The sequence below is a fragment of the Conger conger genome, chromosome 16 (assembly GCF_963514075.1).
Source record: "Conger conger chromosome 16, fConCon1.1, whole genome shotgun sequence".
Lineage (NCBI taxonomy): Eukaryota > Metazoa > Chordata > Actinopteri > Anguilliformes > Congridae > Conger > Conger conger.
In genome coordinates this window covers 27,706,342-27,719,634 of record NC_083775.1, presented here as the reverse complement: position 1 = coordinate 27,719,634, position 13,293 = coordinate 27,706,342, and the positions used below count along the sequence as shown (strand labels likewise).

The following is a 13,293-nucleotide window of genomic DNA, read 5'->3' as shown; positions in this document are numbered from 1 at the left end:
AAGTGTCACTGCAGCAGCATGCCCATCCCATAGTGAGCATCGTAACCATGGCATTCTGTTCTTATCCAGACTGAGCAAACTTGAGTGGACCTTACTTTCCTGCATCTTGAGAAGCTACGCAAAGCCAGAAAATGTGCATCTTCATTGAAACAGAGCCAAATTGTGTCTGCATTTACTTGTGTTTGTGTGTGTACAGCATATATACAGTATATATACCGTACCAGTATATATACTATTTTGGTCATTGGAATGACTAGATGAAAGTTCTAGAAGACCATGGTGCAAGTGATGCATGAGGGTGATTCGAGATTGGGGATAACCTTGCAAATGAGTTAGTGAAGGTACAGTCTGAAGTAATGTAATCTTCATGCCATGGTGGAAAATGGGTAGTGACTGAGCAGTTCATACAAGAATAGGTCGTTCCACCACACAGAAGCTACGGTGGAGACGCTTCATGGTCTGGACAAGCGAGAAGCATTCATACATGGTTTACACAATATAGATGTAAATATCCACAAATTAAAGCTGATAGTTTGCACTTCCTTGAAGTTAAACAGCTGATATTTGTTGTTTAATTTCAAATTCAGTGTGCTGGAGTACAGGCCCAAAACAGCAACAATTGTGTCACCATCCAAAAACTGCACTAGAGGCTGGAGATAGAGGTCTCGTAGTAGTTTTTGTAGTGTTTTCTCCCTCACTCCTTGTCCTTCCCTCCCTCCGTCTACTCCGCCCCTGCCCTGCCCCCTCCAGGCAGTGGTCCCAGACTGCTGGGGGGCTGCGTGAGGGGGGTGAAGATGTGGACACCCCTGCCCACAATGCCTTGCAGCTTCGCACGCGGGTGTCGGTGGGCCGGCTGAGGAGCGCCCTGCTGCAGCAGAGCGGACCGCAGCCAGAAAGAGCGTAGGTCACGCCTGGCATGCGTGTCCTTATCCCGGGCCCGCACTAGGGGGCGCCAGCCCAAGGTCCGCCAACAAGGCGTGTCGGCAATGTCGCTCGCGATCAACCGTGTATCAGTTTCCTGTTGATGTTTTAAGTCACTGTTCAGTCCATAAGAAATGGTCCCTTTGGTTTAAAACTCTGTTTAAGGGGGCCTGTCATTGAAGTGACAGAACTTGAACCAGCTTTGTGAGAAGGACGTAACTGAAGTCATTCTCATTTCGACTCTTGTAATTTCAGTCAAGCTGTGTGTGGTGCAGACCTCGGTCAGATACATAATTGTTTTGGATTTAGATACTTTTCTATGCTTTTCTGAGCTTGTCTGGTATGTTGGAAGCTCCTCTTGGTTGCCTCAGTTGCACCAGGCTAGATCAATTGAGTGCAGAAAACTATTTGAATATGAAAAAATTACATAATTGACCCAGGTCTGGTGAGGTGAGGCTCTTTAGAAACGAAATTTCATGCATCTGAAGGACCTGGATTGGCCATCCCTGGATTAGCTAAAGCTACTAACCGCAAGTGCTTGACCGAGGTAGCATTTGTTCTCATTCTATAGGGCATGCTGTGTTGAAGAAGCAATACATATGTGTTGTTTTTCTGTGTGTAAGTGTGTCTCTAAGCATTTGACTCTGTTCTTTGGGAATGGTACACTTATTAGGCAACACCCCAGGGTGTATTTGACAGCACAAAGAGACACACAGGCTGTGTTGATGAATGGAACTGATGGCTTGAGTATTGCATCTTTGTCTGGGTCCAACGTAGGCTCATCGGCCATTGTTGTTTCCTCCTGGCTGAGCCTGTGTCAAAGACTCTGGTTTAGAACTAATCTGTTTATCACTGTGGAATTCACAGGGGAGATAAATGAAGGCCTAGAAATGTATGTCTCCTGTACTGTCCTTCCAGTTATGCCAGCTTGAAAATTGAGCTGGCCAAGCTGGTCATGAAACTGGTGTTAGGGAAAAATTTTTACATTTCACAGGTCTGATGAAACAGATCGCAGTAAAAACAATGATAGCTATACTTGAGTTTAACTTACCGTTATGTATTTATTTCCAAAGAAATAACAGAAAGTGAGAAAGCTTACCGGCTTTCTGATTTGAATCAGACATAGTAAGACTTATATTGAGTTTTCAGTACTTTCTCCCTGAGGGGGGGGAGCTTTACCAAAGCAAAAAAGACTAACATTTATCAGTATTTCGTCTTCTGATTACCGCTTGTTGACCTTGCTGTAAGACCGGAATGTGCAAGCTACCCCCTTCCAGGAGAAGCAGATATATTAAGGTCAAAGGCTGTCTTGTCTGCTGGGAGAGAGACAGAGAAAAACTCCTAGTAAGCACTTAATTAGAAAGAAAGAAAGTGGTCTAATATTAATAAGGATTACAAATAAAAAGTCATTTTTAATCACGTGATTGTCTTTTTGTTAACACACATTGTCAATTAAGAATCAATTAAGGAAATTACCCTTACACTGGTCTACCTAGGTATGAGCTGGTCAACCAGCTAGTGCTAGTAGTTTGTCTGAGCTGGTAGCTGGTCAAACCTTGTCAAGCTGGGAGCTGGGAGTTTGTCTGTTGTGCTCTTTATACTAATTGGATGTGGAATCCCCACCGATCTGGTGATCCCCTAGAGTGTGTGTGTGTGTGTGTGTGTGTACGTCTGTGTGCATATACCAAGGGGATATATGCAGCTCAGGCCCACATTTGTTGCACTCAGAACTCCACGGTGGAAAATCATGAGAATTCCAGGCATTTCCACAGTTAGGGGGAAAGTGTGTAAATCGGAATTACAGTTTTTTCCACCGTTGGGGGCAGAAGGGTGACAGGAGAATTCTCAGCTTTTCTACTGTTTGGATGCTTTTGCATGGCTGCAGCATTTTGGAAGCAGAGCACGCGGCACGGATGCCGGGACTGGGATCACTGCTTGGCTCTGTGCGTAACCCGTGTTTTCCCAATGCCTTCCCAGCCTCCATGAAACTCGCACAAGCCATTGCATACAGAGTGAATGCTGCGCACTGCTGGTGATGGAATATGGAAATGAGTGTTTCTGTGTGCAGGAGGAGGTTTGTGTGGCTCACCCTCTTCTCTCCCTCCTCACGGTTTCCTCATGTCTCTGCTTCCCTGATATCAGCGCCGATGGCGGGTCCGTGGCCTCTTCCCTGGACTTGGCGGGAGGTTCAGGGTCCGAGGGGCGCCGCCGCACTCGACGCTACCTGCCAGAGGGGGCGGCCGGGAGCCGCAAGACCAACGAGCGATTCCGGACCCAGCCGGTTACGGCCACGGAAGTGCAGGAGAGTGCCGGGTAGGGGCTAGAGGCTGCTCGGGCCTGGTGTGCGCTGTGAAGCCTGGGGCTCGCCTGAGTTACAGCTGGCCCAGCTAGGGATGGGCATGGTTATACATCACTGTGGACACAGTACACAAAATTGATTATCAATTTAGGACGGATTGCACTAAACTTTGATATCACTCAACTAATTATAGAACTTTAATATTATCATTATTCCTTGTGCAATGTCCATTCATTTTGTAATACATTATATCATCACTTTAAGAAAAAGTTGGGAAAACCATAAATAAAAAATAGAAGTAGCGTCCAAAATGGAATTTGAATGCTTTTGCATTCTGAACACTACAAAACAACTGTGTAACTTTCACAGTTCTTCATTTGATCACCTCAGTTCCTTTCAAGAATGGCATATGTTCTCAGCTCAGTTTTGGTGCTGCTGTACGGGGTATAACCAATTTATTTGGCCAGTTTTTCATTATCTAATCTCATTTGTCTTCTGGTCTCTCTCATAGCTTAAATGAAACTGAAGAAGGGGACACCCAGAAAGGTAAACTAAGCCTCTTTCTAATGCTTTTTGAAGAACATTTTCTCCTTTTGGTTGTATCAAGAACTTATCTCTTTAAATTGATAGGGACACAGATTATTTTAGGTACATATCGCTTGCAGGCCTGTAGGCGATGTGTTTGAGAAGTGCTAATAGAAGCACCTGGCTTTTTAGATACCCATTTTGTACTTCCTTGTTATCCTTATTTATTCAGGCTTATTGGTTTTAAATCAGGCGGCACGGATGGTGCAGTGGGTAGTACTGCCGCCTCACAGCAAAGAGGTCCTGGGTTCGAATCCCCGTCGGCCGGGGCCTCTCTGTGCGGAGTTTGCATGTTCTCCCCGTGTCTGCGTGGGTTTCCTCCGGGGACTCCGGTTTCCTCCCACAGTCCAAAGACATGCAGGTTAGGCTGATTGGAGAGTCTAAATTGCCCATAGGTATGAGTGTGTGAGTGAATGGTGTGTGTGCCCTGTGATGGACTGGCGACCTGTCCAGGGTGTATTCCTGCCTTTCACCCAATGTATGCTGGGATAGGCTCCAGCCCACCTGCGACCCTGTTCAGGATAAGCGGGTTAAGATAATGGATGGATGGATTGATGGATGGTTTTAAATCTGGGGTGTAAAACTACAGTCCCGGACAGCTGCAATACCTGCTGGTTTTTGGTGTATTTCAGTGATTCATTTAAATCATTGATTGGCTATTGTTCCCAAGGTGTATGGACTGCCAATTCATAATATGTTACATGAAATGGCATTAAATAATGTTAACATTCGTTCATTGATGTACAAATACATTAATTAATCATGAAATGTACTTTTCAGGAGTTACTTTATGTCAGGGTGTTGATGTCACACACAGTGATGATCATCACTGCTGAGGCGACATCACTGTGTGTGACATCAACACCCTGACATAAATAACATCTCATAACATATCGCATTTCATCACTAAGGGGGTGATTATGTGATCGTGCGCATGCACTGGCATAAGACGCACACACACAAACACAAACATTCCTGTTGATTTATTCATATTGTGTTTCTCATACATTATTAAAAAGTCTGGCAGCTGGGATCCCAGAAAATGGTCTTGTAACCATGGTTACAAAGACGGGACTCCTGCTTTCCCCGTGTCTCCTGCTCAGTGCGTGACGAGCAGTGGATCAGTTTCCTGTGCGGGGAGTCACATGGCTGCTGATACCCGCATTTAATTGGATTAGACAGAGAGCTGATGGTTCTGGGCTGCAGGACTCCCTGGCTGAGTGACTGAGCAGCGAAGCGGCATCACCTGACCTGACCTTTAGAGCTGTGCCTTTGTGCATCTGACCTAATGAAATACAAAATGGGGGATGCTGAGTGGCTCATTTCGATAAGGCATCACGCTGCAGTGCATGGATGAGCCCCATGGACTCGGATCGAGTCCAGACTGTGCCAGTGTGGACTGTGGCCGGTAGCACCATAAGCAATTGCCGATTACATCAGCCCGGATACGGGAGGGTTCATTTCATTGCTGTCTTGTGACCTGCATGCATACTGCATGCAAATGTAGCATGTGAAAGGTCTTCCTCTGACTCTACTCTATGCAAGCTTAGCCACAGCTGTAGCAGTGTGATTAGAAGCAGCTGGTGACACCAGGTGTTTTGGAGGAGAACATCGGCATTTTTACATTTTACATTTTACATTTTAGTCATTTGGCAGACGCTTTTAATCCAAAGCGACTTACAAGTGCATAGGTTCTACCACAAGTCAAAGCATCACATCCAGAACTAGAAAAATACACCTGGACTGCTGTTCTAAACATATAGTCGTCATCATAAGTGCAATTATTTTTTTATTTTATTTTATTTTTATTTTTTTGGGGGGGGGGGGGGGTTAGACAGGGATAGGGGTATCAGAAGGGGGGGGCGGGGTAAATCAGGAGGGGGGACTAAGGTAGAGTTTGAAGAGGTGTGTTTTGAGTCTGCGTCGAAATAGGGGGAGGGATTCTGCTGTCCTGACAGTGGTAGGCAAGTCATTCCACCACTGAGGAACCAGAACGGAAAACAGGCGTGAACGTGCAGCTCGACCGCCAGGTGCCCGTAGAGAGGGAATCGTAAGGCGACCAGAGCTGGCAGACCGGAGTGGTCTAGCTGGGGAGTAGGGAGTGATCAGGGATTGTATGTAATGTGGGGCAGTCCCCTTAGCAGCCTGAAATGCCAACACTAGGGCCTTGAATCGGATGCGTGCGGCAATAGGAAGCCAGTGGAGGCCAATGAGAAGCGGGGTGACATGAGCCGACCTGGGCTGACTGGTGATCAAGCGGGCTGCAGCATTCTGGACCAGCTGGAGGGGCTTGATGGCGCACGCTGGGAGACCGGCTAGGAGGGAGTTGCAGTAATCCAGGCGGGAAATGACGAGTGCCTGGACTAGGAGCTGGGTGGCTTTCTCCGTCAGGAGATGACGGATGCGGCGTATATTAAACAGAAAGAACCTGCAGGTTCTGGCAGTGGAGGATACTTGTGGAGCCAGGGAGAGGCAGCTATCAAGAGTCACCCCAAGATTCTTTGCCGTACGGGAGGAGGAAACTACAAAGTCCTCCACAGTCAGTGAGAGGTCGATTGACGGAGAGGACTTAGCAGGGATGTAGAGAAGCTCAGTTTTGGCAAGGTTGAGCTTCAGGTGATGGGAAGTCATCCATGCAGAGATATCAGCCAAGCAGGCAGAGATCTGTGTGGTGATTTGGGTGTCAGGGGGGAAGGAAATGAAGAGTTGGGTGTCATCAGCGTAGGAGTGATAAGAGAAGCCGTGGGAAGAGATAACAGAACCAAGAGACATGGTGTATAGCGAGAAGAGGAGAGGCCCAAGAACCGAGCCCTGCGGGACTCCAGTTTGTAGGGGTTGAGGGTCGGAGAGTGCGCCCCTCCAAGTCACCTGGTAGGAGCGACCAGAGAGGTAGGAGGAAAACCAAGCGAGTGCAGAACCTGTGACACCCATCCCAGACAGCGATGAGAGCAGAATCTCATGGTTGACTGTATCGAAGGCGGCCGACAGGTCGAGGAAGATGAGGACAGAGGAGAGGGATTTTGCTTTAGCAGAGTGGAGTGCCTCAGTGACCGCGAGCAGGGCGGTTTCAGTGGAGTGGCCACTCTTGAAGCCAGACTGGTTGGGGTCATGGAGATTGTTGTGGAGAAGATAAGTGGACAGTTGGGAGCAGACCGCCCGTTCCAGGGTTTTAGCAAGAAAGGGAAGAAGAGAGACAGGCCGGTAGTTGTTCAGGGCAGAGGGATCGAGAGTAGGTTTTTTGAGGAGGGGAGTGACTCTGGCCCTCTTCAGGGAAGAGGGCATGGTGCCGGAAGAGAGGGAGGTGTTGATTAGAGAGGAGAGAAAAGGGAGAATGTCCTCAGATATAGATTGTAGGAGGGGGGAGGGGATGGGGTCAAGAGGACAGGTGGTTGGGCGGTGGGAAGTAAGGAGTTTCAGCGTGTCGGCGTCAGAGAGGGGAGAAAAGGAGGTTAGGGAGTTGGGGAGGGTAGGAGGGTCAGCAGGGGTGGAGGGTTGGGAGAGGGAATTGCGAATAGCATCGACCTTCTTTTCAAAGAAGGAGACAAAGTCATCAGGTGTGAGTGATGAGGGGGGTGGGGGGGGAGGGGGGGCCAGAAGAGAGGAGAAAGTTGAAAACAGTTTGCAGGGATTAGAGGCGGCCGCGTTAATTTTCGAGTGAAAGAAGGAAGATTTAGCTAGAGAGACAGAGGAATGGAAAGATGATAAGAGGGCATGGAAGGAAGCCATATCACTGGGGAGACAGGACCTTTTCCATTTTCTCTCCGCCGCCCGCAGTTCGGTTCGGACAGCTCGTAGAGCATCAGAAAGCCAGGGACTGGGGGGGGAGGCCCGAGCTAGTTTGGTGGTGAGGGGACACAGAGAGTCAAAGGAAGATGAGAGGGAGGACATGAGAGTTGTAGCCGCATCATCGGTAGACAGTCGAGAGAAAGACTCCGCAGATGGTAGGGAGGAGAGGATTGTAGATGAGAGGGTGGAGGAAGACCGGTGGCGTAGGTTCCGTCGACAGGTGACAGTGGATGGTGGGAGAGATGGATGGGTGTTAGAGGAGAGTGGAAGAGAGAAAGAGATGAAGGAGTGGTCAGATATATGGAGTGGTGTTACAGAGAGGTTGGTTGTTGTGCAGCTCCTTGTGAAGATGAGGTCAAGAAGGTTGCCTGCTTTGTGGGTGGGAGGGGAAAGAGTGAGGGTAAGGTCAAAAGAAGAGAGGAGGGAGAGAAAGGTAGACTGGGTGGACTCTGAGTTGAGGTTGAAGTCACCCAGGAGGATCAGGGGGGTGTCATTGACAGGTGAGGAGTTGAGGAGGATGTCCATCTCATCCAAAAAGTTCCCCAGAGGACCCGGGGGGCGATAAACAACAATGATAAACAGTTTGCACGGCAGAGTAACAGAAACCGCATGAAATTCAAAAGAGGAGAAGGAGAGGGATGAGGAGAAGACACTAGATCTCCATGAGGATGAGATTAGGAGACCTGTGCCACCTCCTCTGCCAGAGGATCTGGGTGTGTGGGAAAAAGAGAAGGCAGAGGAAAGGGCAGCCGGGGTGGCCGTGTTCTCAGGTGAGAGCCACGTTTCAGTTAAAGCAAGAAAGTCAAGCTTGAGGTGGGAGGCATAGGCAGATATGAAGTCTGCTTTCTGGACGGCGGACTGGCAGTTCCAGAGGCCACCAGCCACACAGAGATCAATACCAGGGGATCTGGGAGGGAAGATGAGGTTAGAGATATTCTGCCCATGTTGGCGGGAGGCGAACCTCCTACCTGACTGGGACCTGGGGAGAGGAGAGAGGACAGGGATGGGAAGGAAACACATGGAGGGAACTAGGGAGGACAAGGGGAATACTACACAGTGGAATGAGGGCAGGCAGCAAAAACAAAATCAAACATCAGGCTCTCGGACAGCCTCGATGGACACCCCCGACTTTGTACACCTGCGACTTCGTACGCCGAGGCAAGTAGCCGAGGCTGCCGCACACAGCTGCCGCTGGTGCGCTACACAACAGCTTAAATAACACTGACGCTGAATACAGAAAATGCAACCAACCCACTGCAGAACACTAATGCACACTGAAGTGAGTTCAGGTGTGCCAGTAATTATACCCTGAGCAGGGTGCAAAGTATTGGCTCCTCCTACAACAAAAGCTGTGGCCTGCCAGCCAGTAAAACAATAGCCTAACTTAATAGCCTAGCTTACCTGAGAGAAACAAACACCTAACCCAGTTTCACTGAATCTAAATAAACACCACTTGTAATAGCTAACAAACAAACAAGTACACAACAGAACACTATAATGACAACTAAACTGAATTTAGAATCAGCAAGCAAACAAATAATACTTAACTAATCCAGGAGAAAATGCAACCAACCCACTGCAGAACACTAATGCACGGCAGTCCTCTCTCCCTGAGTTCTCGCATGAGCACAGCAAATGCAGCTGCAGGTGATTGTACATTCCAAATTAGGGTGAGAATTGGATACATACAGCCCTATGTTGGCACCAATTGTATAAAGTGGAACATGGACACGATCATGGGCGCCAAACCAAGCAGCAAATTGTTTTATAAGCTGCATTTCAGAAGTGGCCCTGCACTTCACACAATCCTCCACCTTCAGAGAATCACTGAGCCCCTGACCGGGCTGAGGGTCTGACGGTGTCCGCATTCTTTTCCAGCTGACGTGAAAACGGACGAGAGAGCCAAGATGAGCGTCGCTGCCAAGATGTCTCTCTTCAAAGTGAGTACCTCCGTACCCAGTGCCTCCAAAATCCTCTCATGCCGCTGGGATGTTGTGCATAGCCTACGAGCGTAGGGGGACCCTAATGATCCCACAGGCCTTTAGTGTCTCTCAGGAGAACTGACATGTGTTCAACATGGTAAACATTCGCTAATGTTTTTGAATATGTTGGTGAACAGAAAAAAGTTGAGAATGAACGTTAGCTAACAGTTTGAAAAGGTAGTGTGCAGCGAACAAAAATGGCAGCTGATGGGGAAAACGCTAAGAGAACAAAAGTTGACAATTATTTGGCTGTTATAATACACTTTAATCAATGGTGACAAACTAAATGGAATGTTCATTAAAAATCGTTCAACTGTAACTGTTGCTGCAAAAGTAGTTTGCCATGAACGTTCACTGTCTTGAACGCACGTCTGCAGGCAGCTACAGGCACGGCCACACTTTGTGTGTCAATGGCATTGGCTGACTGGCTGATGCTGTTTGCTCAGCCCCCTGGATTGTGAATATCGGAGTGCGCTGTTGGATGCTGAAGGCGCAGTCACGGTTTGTGAGTCGATGTGAGTGGCTCTCCGGCTGGTGCCGTTTATTCTGGCCGTTAACTATGAAGAGTGACTATCAAAGTGAGTCAACGTTCCTCATGGCAAATTTTGACAGTGGTGGAGAGATGACCGTTGCCTGGGGTTGTGTTGCTAATTTGACTTAGGGGTAGATCTTACAGTGGACAAGTGTAAAGAGCCAGCCTTTGTGGCAATTTCAGTGGCGTATGAGGTTAATGGCCTCTTTCAAAAAAGGGTCTTTTATAATAAGTCCTAGAGCTTTTCTCACACTTCAAGCACTTTACAGTGATGAGGGGGCAACTTGCCTCAGCCACCATCAATGTCTAGCGCATACCTGGGTGATACACAGCAGCCATTTTACACCAGAATTCTTACCACACATCAGCTGACCAGCGTATTTGGTCAAAACATGCTGTGGTATCTATCTTTAACGACCGTCATTTCAGGTTAACAGCACTCCCTGTTAAACGGTGAGTCCGCTTAAGCTCTCATCTGAAAGACAGAAGCTTTTTCTCCCGTACTCTGGCTGCTGTCTCCTACAGCGCCCTCTGCTGCCACCTCCTGGGGTGACAGCGTTTCCCACAGTATTTCCTCATGCCCAGGTTACCCCTGGTGCAGTTTTAATTGTGGAGGGAATACAGGAATGCTGTTGCGCTGAGCCTTGGAAGAACGCCAGGCTGCTCTGGCTCAGAGCCAGAGTAAGTAATCCCCCTGTTGATGAGTCATTAGAAATAGAAATTGAACACTGAAACGGATCCGGGTACAATTTCTCGATCGGCCAAAAAAATTCCAGTTGATTTGCACGAAACCATTCTGTCTGATACGAATTGGTGTTTACAATCATGTCCTCTATAAGAAAGTATGTTTTAGTATGTATTCAACCACCATATCTGTGAGTTAGAGATACAATACAGTAGATGCACCTACAGTCCTCATGCCTATGAGGGTCAGAGAGAATTACAGGGCAAAACCAGGTTAGGAGTCAGCTGTATAAATAAAACATACCCTGCTGAAAAAAACAGCTCAAGCTAGGTTTTGAAACAGCTGGTAGCTGGTATTTCAAGTCATAGGTCAGAGCTGGATTTTACACCTGGATCATCATATTATGTATCAAACTGAATATTTTAAAAGCAGTATTGTAGCATCTCAACTCATATTTCATCAACAGCTAAAATTAAGTATTAACACATTGCTGTAGACATGTCAGCCTGAAATACATATGATACATAGTTTATCACAAAAGTAGGCTGATTTGTCAAGATAGAAGTATTCATGGTGCATATAAAGACTGTTTCATTGTTGTTTCCTACTTATCTGTAGGGATGACAGATCTGAGTAATGGTCTCCCTGACTGCCGTAAAGCCGTCTACAACAGTGTACTAAAGTGTTTATGTACATGTAGAACCCATGTAGACCCGCTCTAGTTTCTGGTCATGCTAAGCTATTCTGGGTTAATATCACATTTCCGTCTGTCTTGATTGAAACGCGAGGTTGGCGCAGGGTTGTGGTCGAAAACACGAGCCTCCGTGCCCCTGGCTTGTGGAAGCCAGGTGAAAATGCCCAGGAGGGGAGGGGATACCGTTAAAAGTAATTAAGAGCCTATTATTAGATTCCCCGTGGGGGCGGAGAGTAACGGAACACTGGGGAGTCCGGTTACCGTGTGACCCGCGCGGCAACAGCGTTTCCATTCGTCACGCCACTACTCTGGGTGCTCTGGGAGGGCGGGGCTTGCTTAGCTAGACTTCTCCCCACGTCTGCCCGCTTCCCCTCTCAGTCGAGAGAAAGAACGGCTCCACCTCAACCTGGGAGAAGACCCGAGCTCAGAGTCTGCCTGAGGGGGACTGAGCAGGAACTGCCCCTCAGGAACTGCCCCTCAGGTGCCCCTAACTCTCATACTTAGAGTGACCCTCAGGTGCCCCTCTCCCTAGACCTCACCCTGCCCCAGTTGTGCCCCTCAGTTCCACATTTACCCCTCAGGCTTTAGCTGTTTATCTGCAGGCCTTCACCCCTGCTGCTTGGCACAGATATAAACTTTATCCCTATCCAAGCACAGGCCTTTACCCGTCTGTTTAGGTTTAGGTTTATTTATTTAGCACAAATTTTAGTACAAATCTGTGCAAGGTGGGAGCGAAGCCCTAACAGGCTTGTACAGAGCTCCACACCTAACCAACACTTACTACATTTAGTACATTTAGCGGGCAAAATAAAATGTAGCCAATCCATATCCAACATAGGCTGATACGAGAAAGAAAAGAAAAATAGAATGTTTAAGGATTAAACATCAGTTGATATGAGAAAGAAGAAACAGACAACATAGGATGATAATTAAATATAAGATGATATAAGAAAGAAGAAACAGACAACATAGAGTGATGATTAAACATAAGATGATATAAGAAAGAAGAAACAGACAACAAAGAATGATGATTAAACATAAAATGATATAAGAAAGAAGAAACAGACAACATAGGATGATGATTGAATATAGGATGATACGAAAAAGAAGAAACAGACATCATAGGATGATGATTGAACATAGGATGATACGAGAAAAAAGAAACAGACAACATAGGATGATGACTAAACATGGGATGATACAAGAAGAAGAGAAACAAATAACTGAGATGAATATTGAGTAGCAGTTTAGGTAGACATTAGATATTTTTTCAAATGTTTTTTAAAGACAGTATGTGAGGACATAGATCTCAGTTGAGGACTTAGTTCACTCCACAGCTTTGGGCCTCTAACGGAAAGATTATACTGGTGTCTTGATGTTTGTGAGCGCGATAGGAGTAGATTATTGTTGCTGTGTCTCGTTTGATGTGAATGGACATTGGAGGTGGCAATAAATAGATTCTGAAGGGTGTCTGGAAGTTCATGTTTTCTATACATGAATTTGTGGATGAATATGCATATCTGGTATGTGTTCACTTTTTCAATCGGCAATATGTTATATTTTTTAAAAAGGGGGGCGGATGGTGCATATCTATTTGAGTGGGAGATAAACCTTAAGTATTTCTTGTGTACTGTACGTAGTTTATTAAGATATGTAGGATAGGTTGCTGCCCAGATAATGTTACAGTAATTGATGAAAGGGAACAGGAAGCTATAATATAGAGTAAGATGAGCTGAAGAGTGAACTAAGGGACAAACTTTCCTCAATATGCCCAGCATCCTTGAAGATCTTTTGGTGACTAGGTCAATG

The 13,293-nt window shown here is 46.9% G+C and overlaps 1 protein-coding gene across 14 annotated transcripts in view; it reads left to right on the top strand.

The window, feature by feature from the left end:
* The window catches only part of LOC133114470 (supervillin-like), a 52,797-nt gene that overhangs the window by 17,083 nt on the left and 22,421 nt on the right, over nt 1-13,293 (top strand). For 13 of the 14 annotated variants that reach the window (XM_061223898.1, XM_061223904.1, XM_061223906.1 and 10 more), the window contains 4 exons: nt 751-900; nt 3,064-3,234; nt 3,732-3,766; nt 9,470-9,531. In XM_061223898.1, the coding sequence (XP_061079882.1) occupies nt 751-900; nt 3,064-3,234; nt 3,732-3,766; nt 9,470-9,531 (418 nt within the window). The remainder of the gene's footprint in view (nt 1-750; nt 901-3,063; nt 3,235-3,731; nt 3,767-9,469; nt 9,532-13,293) is intronic. The other variant, XM_061223913.1, reaches the window with a different exon arrangement.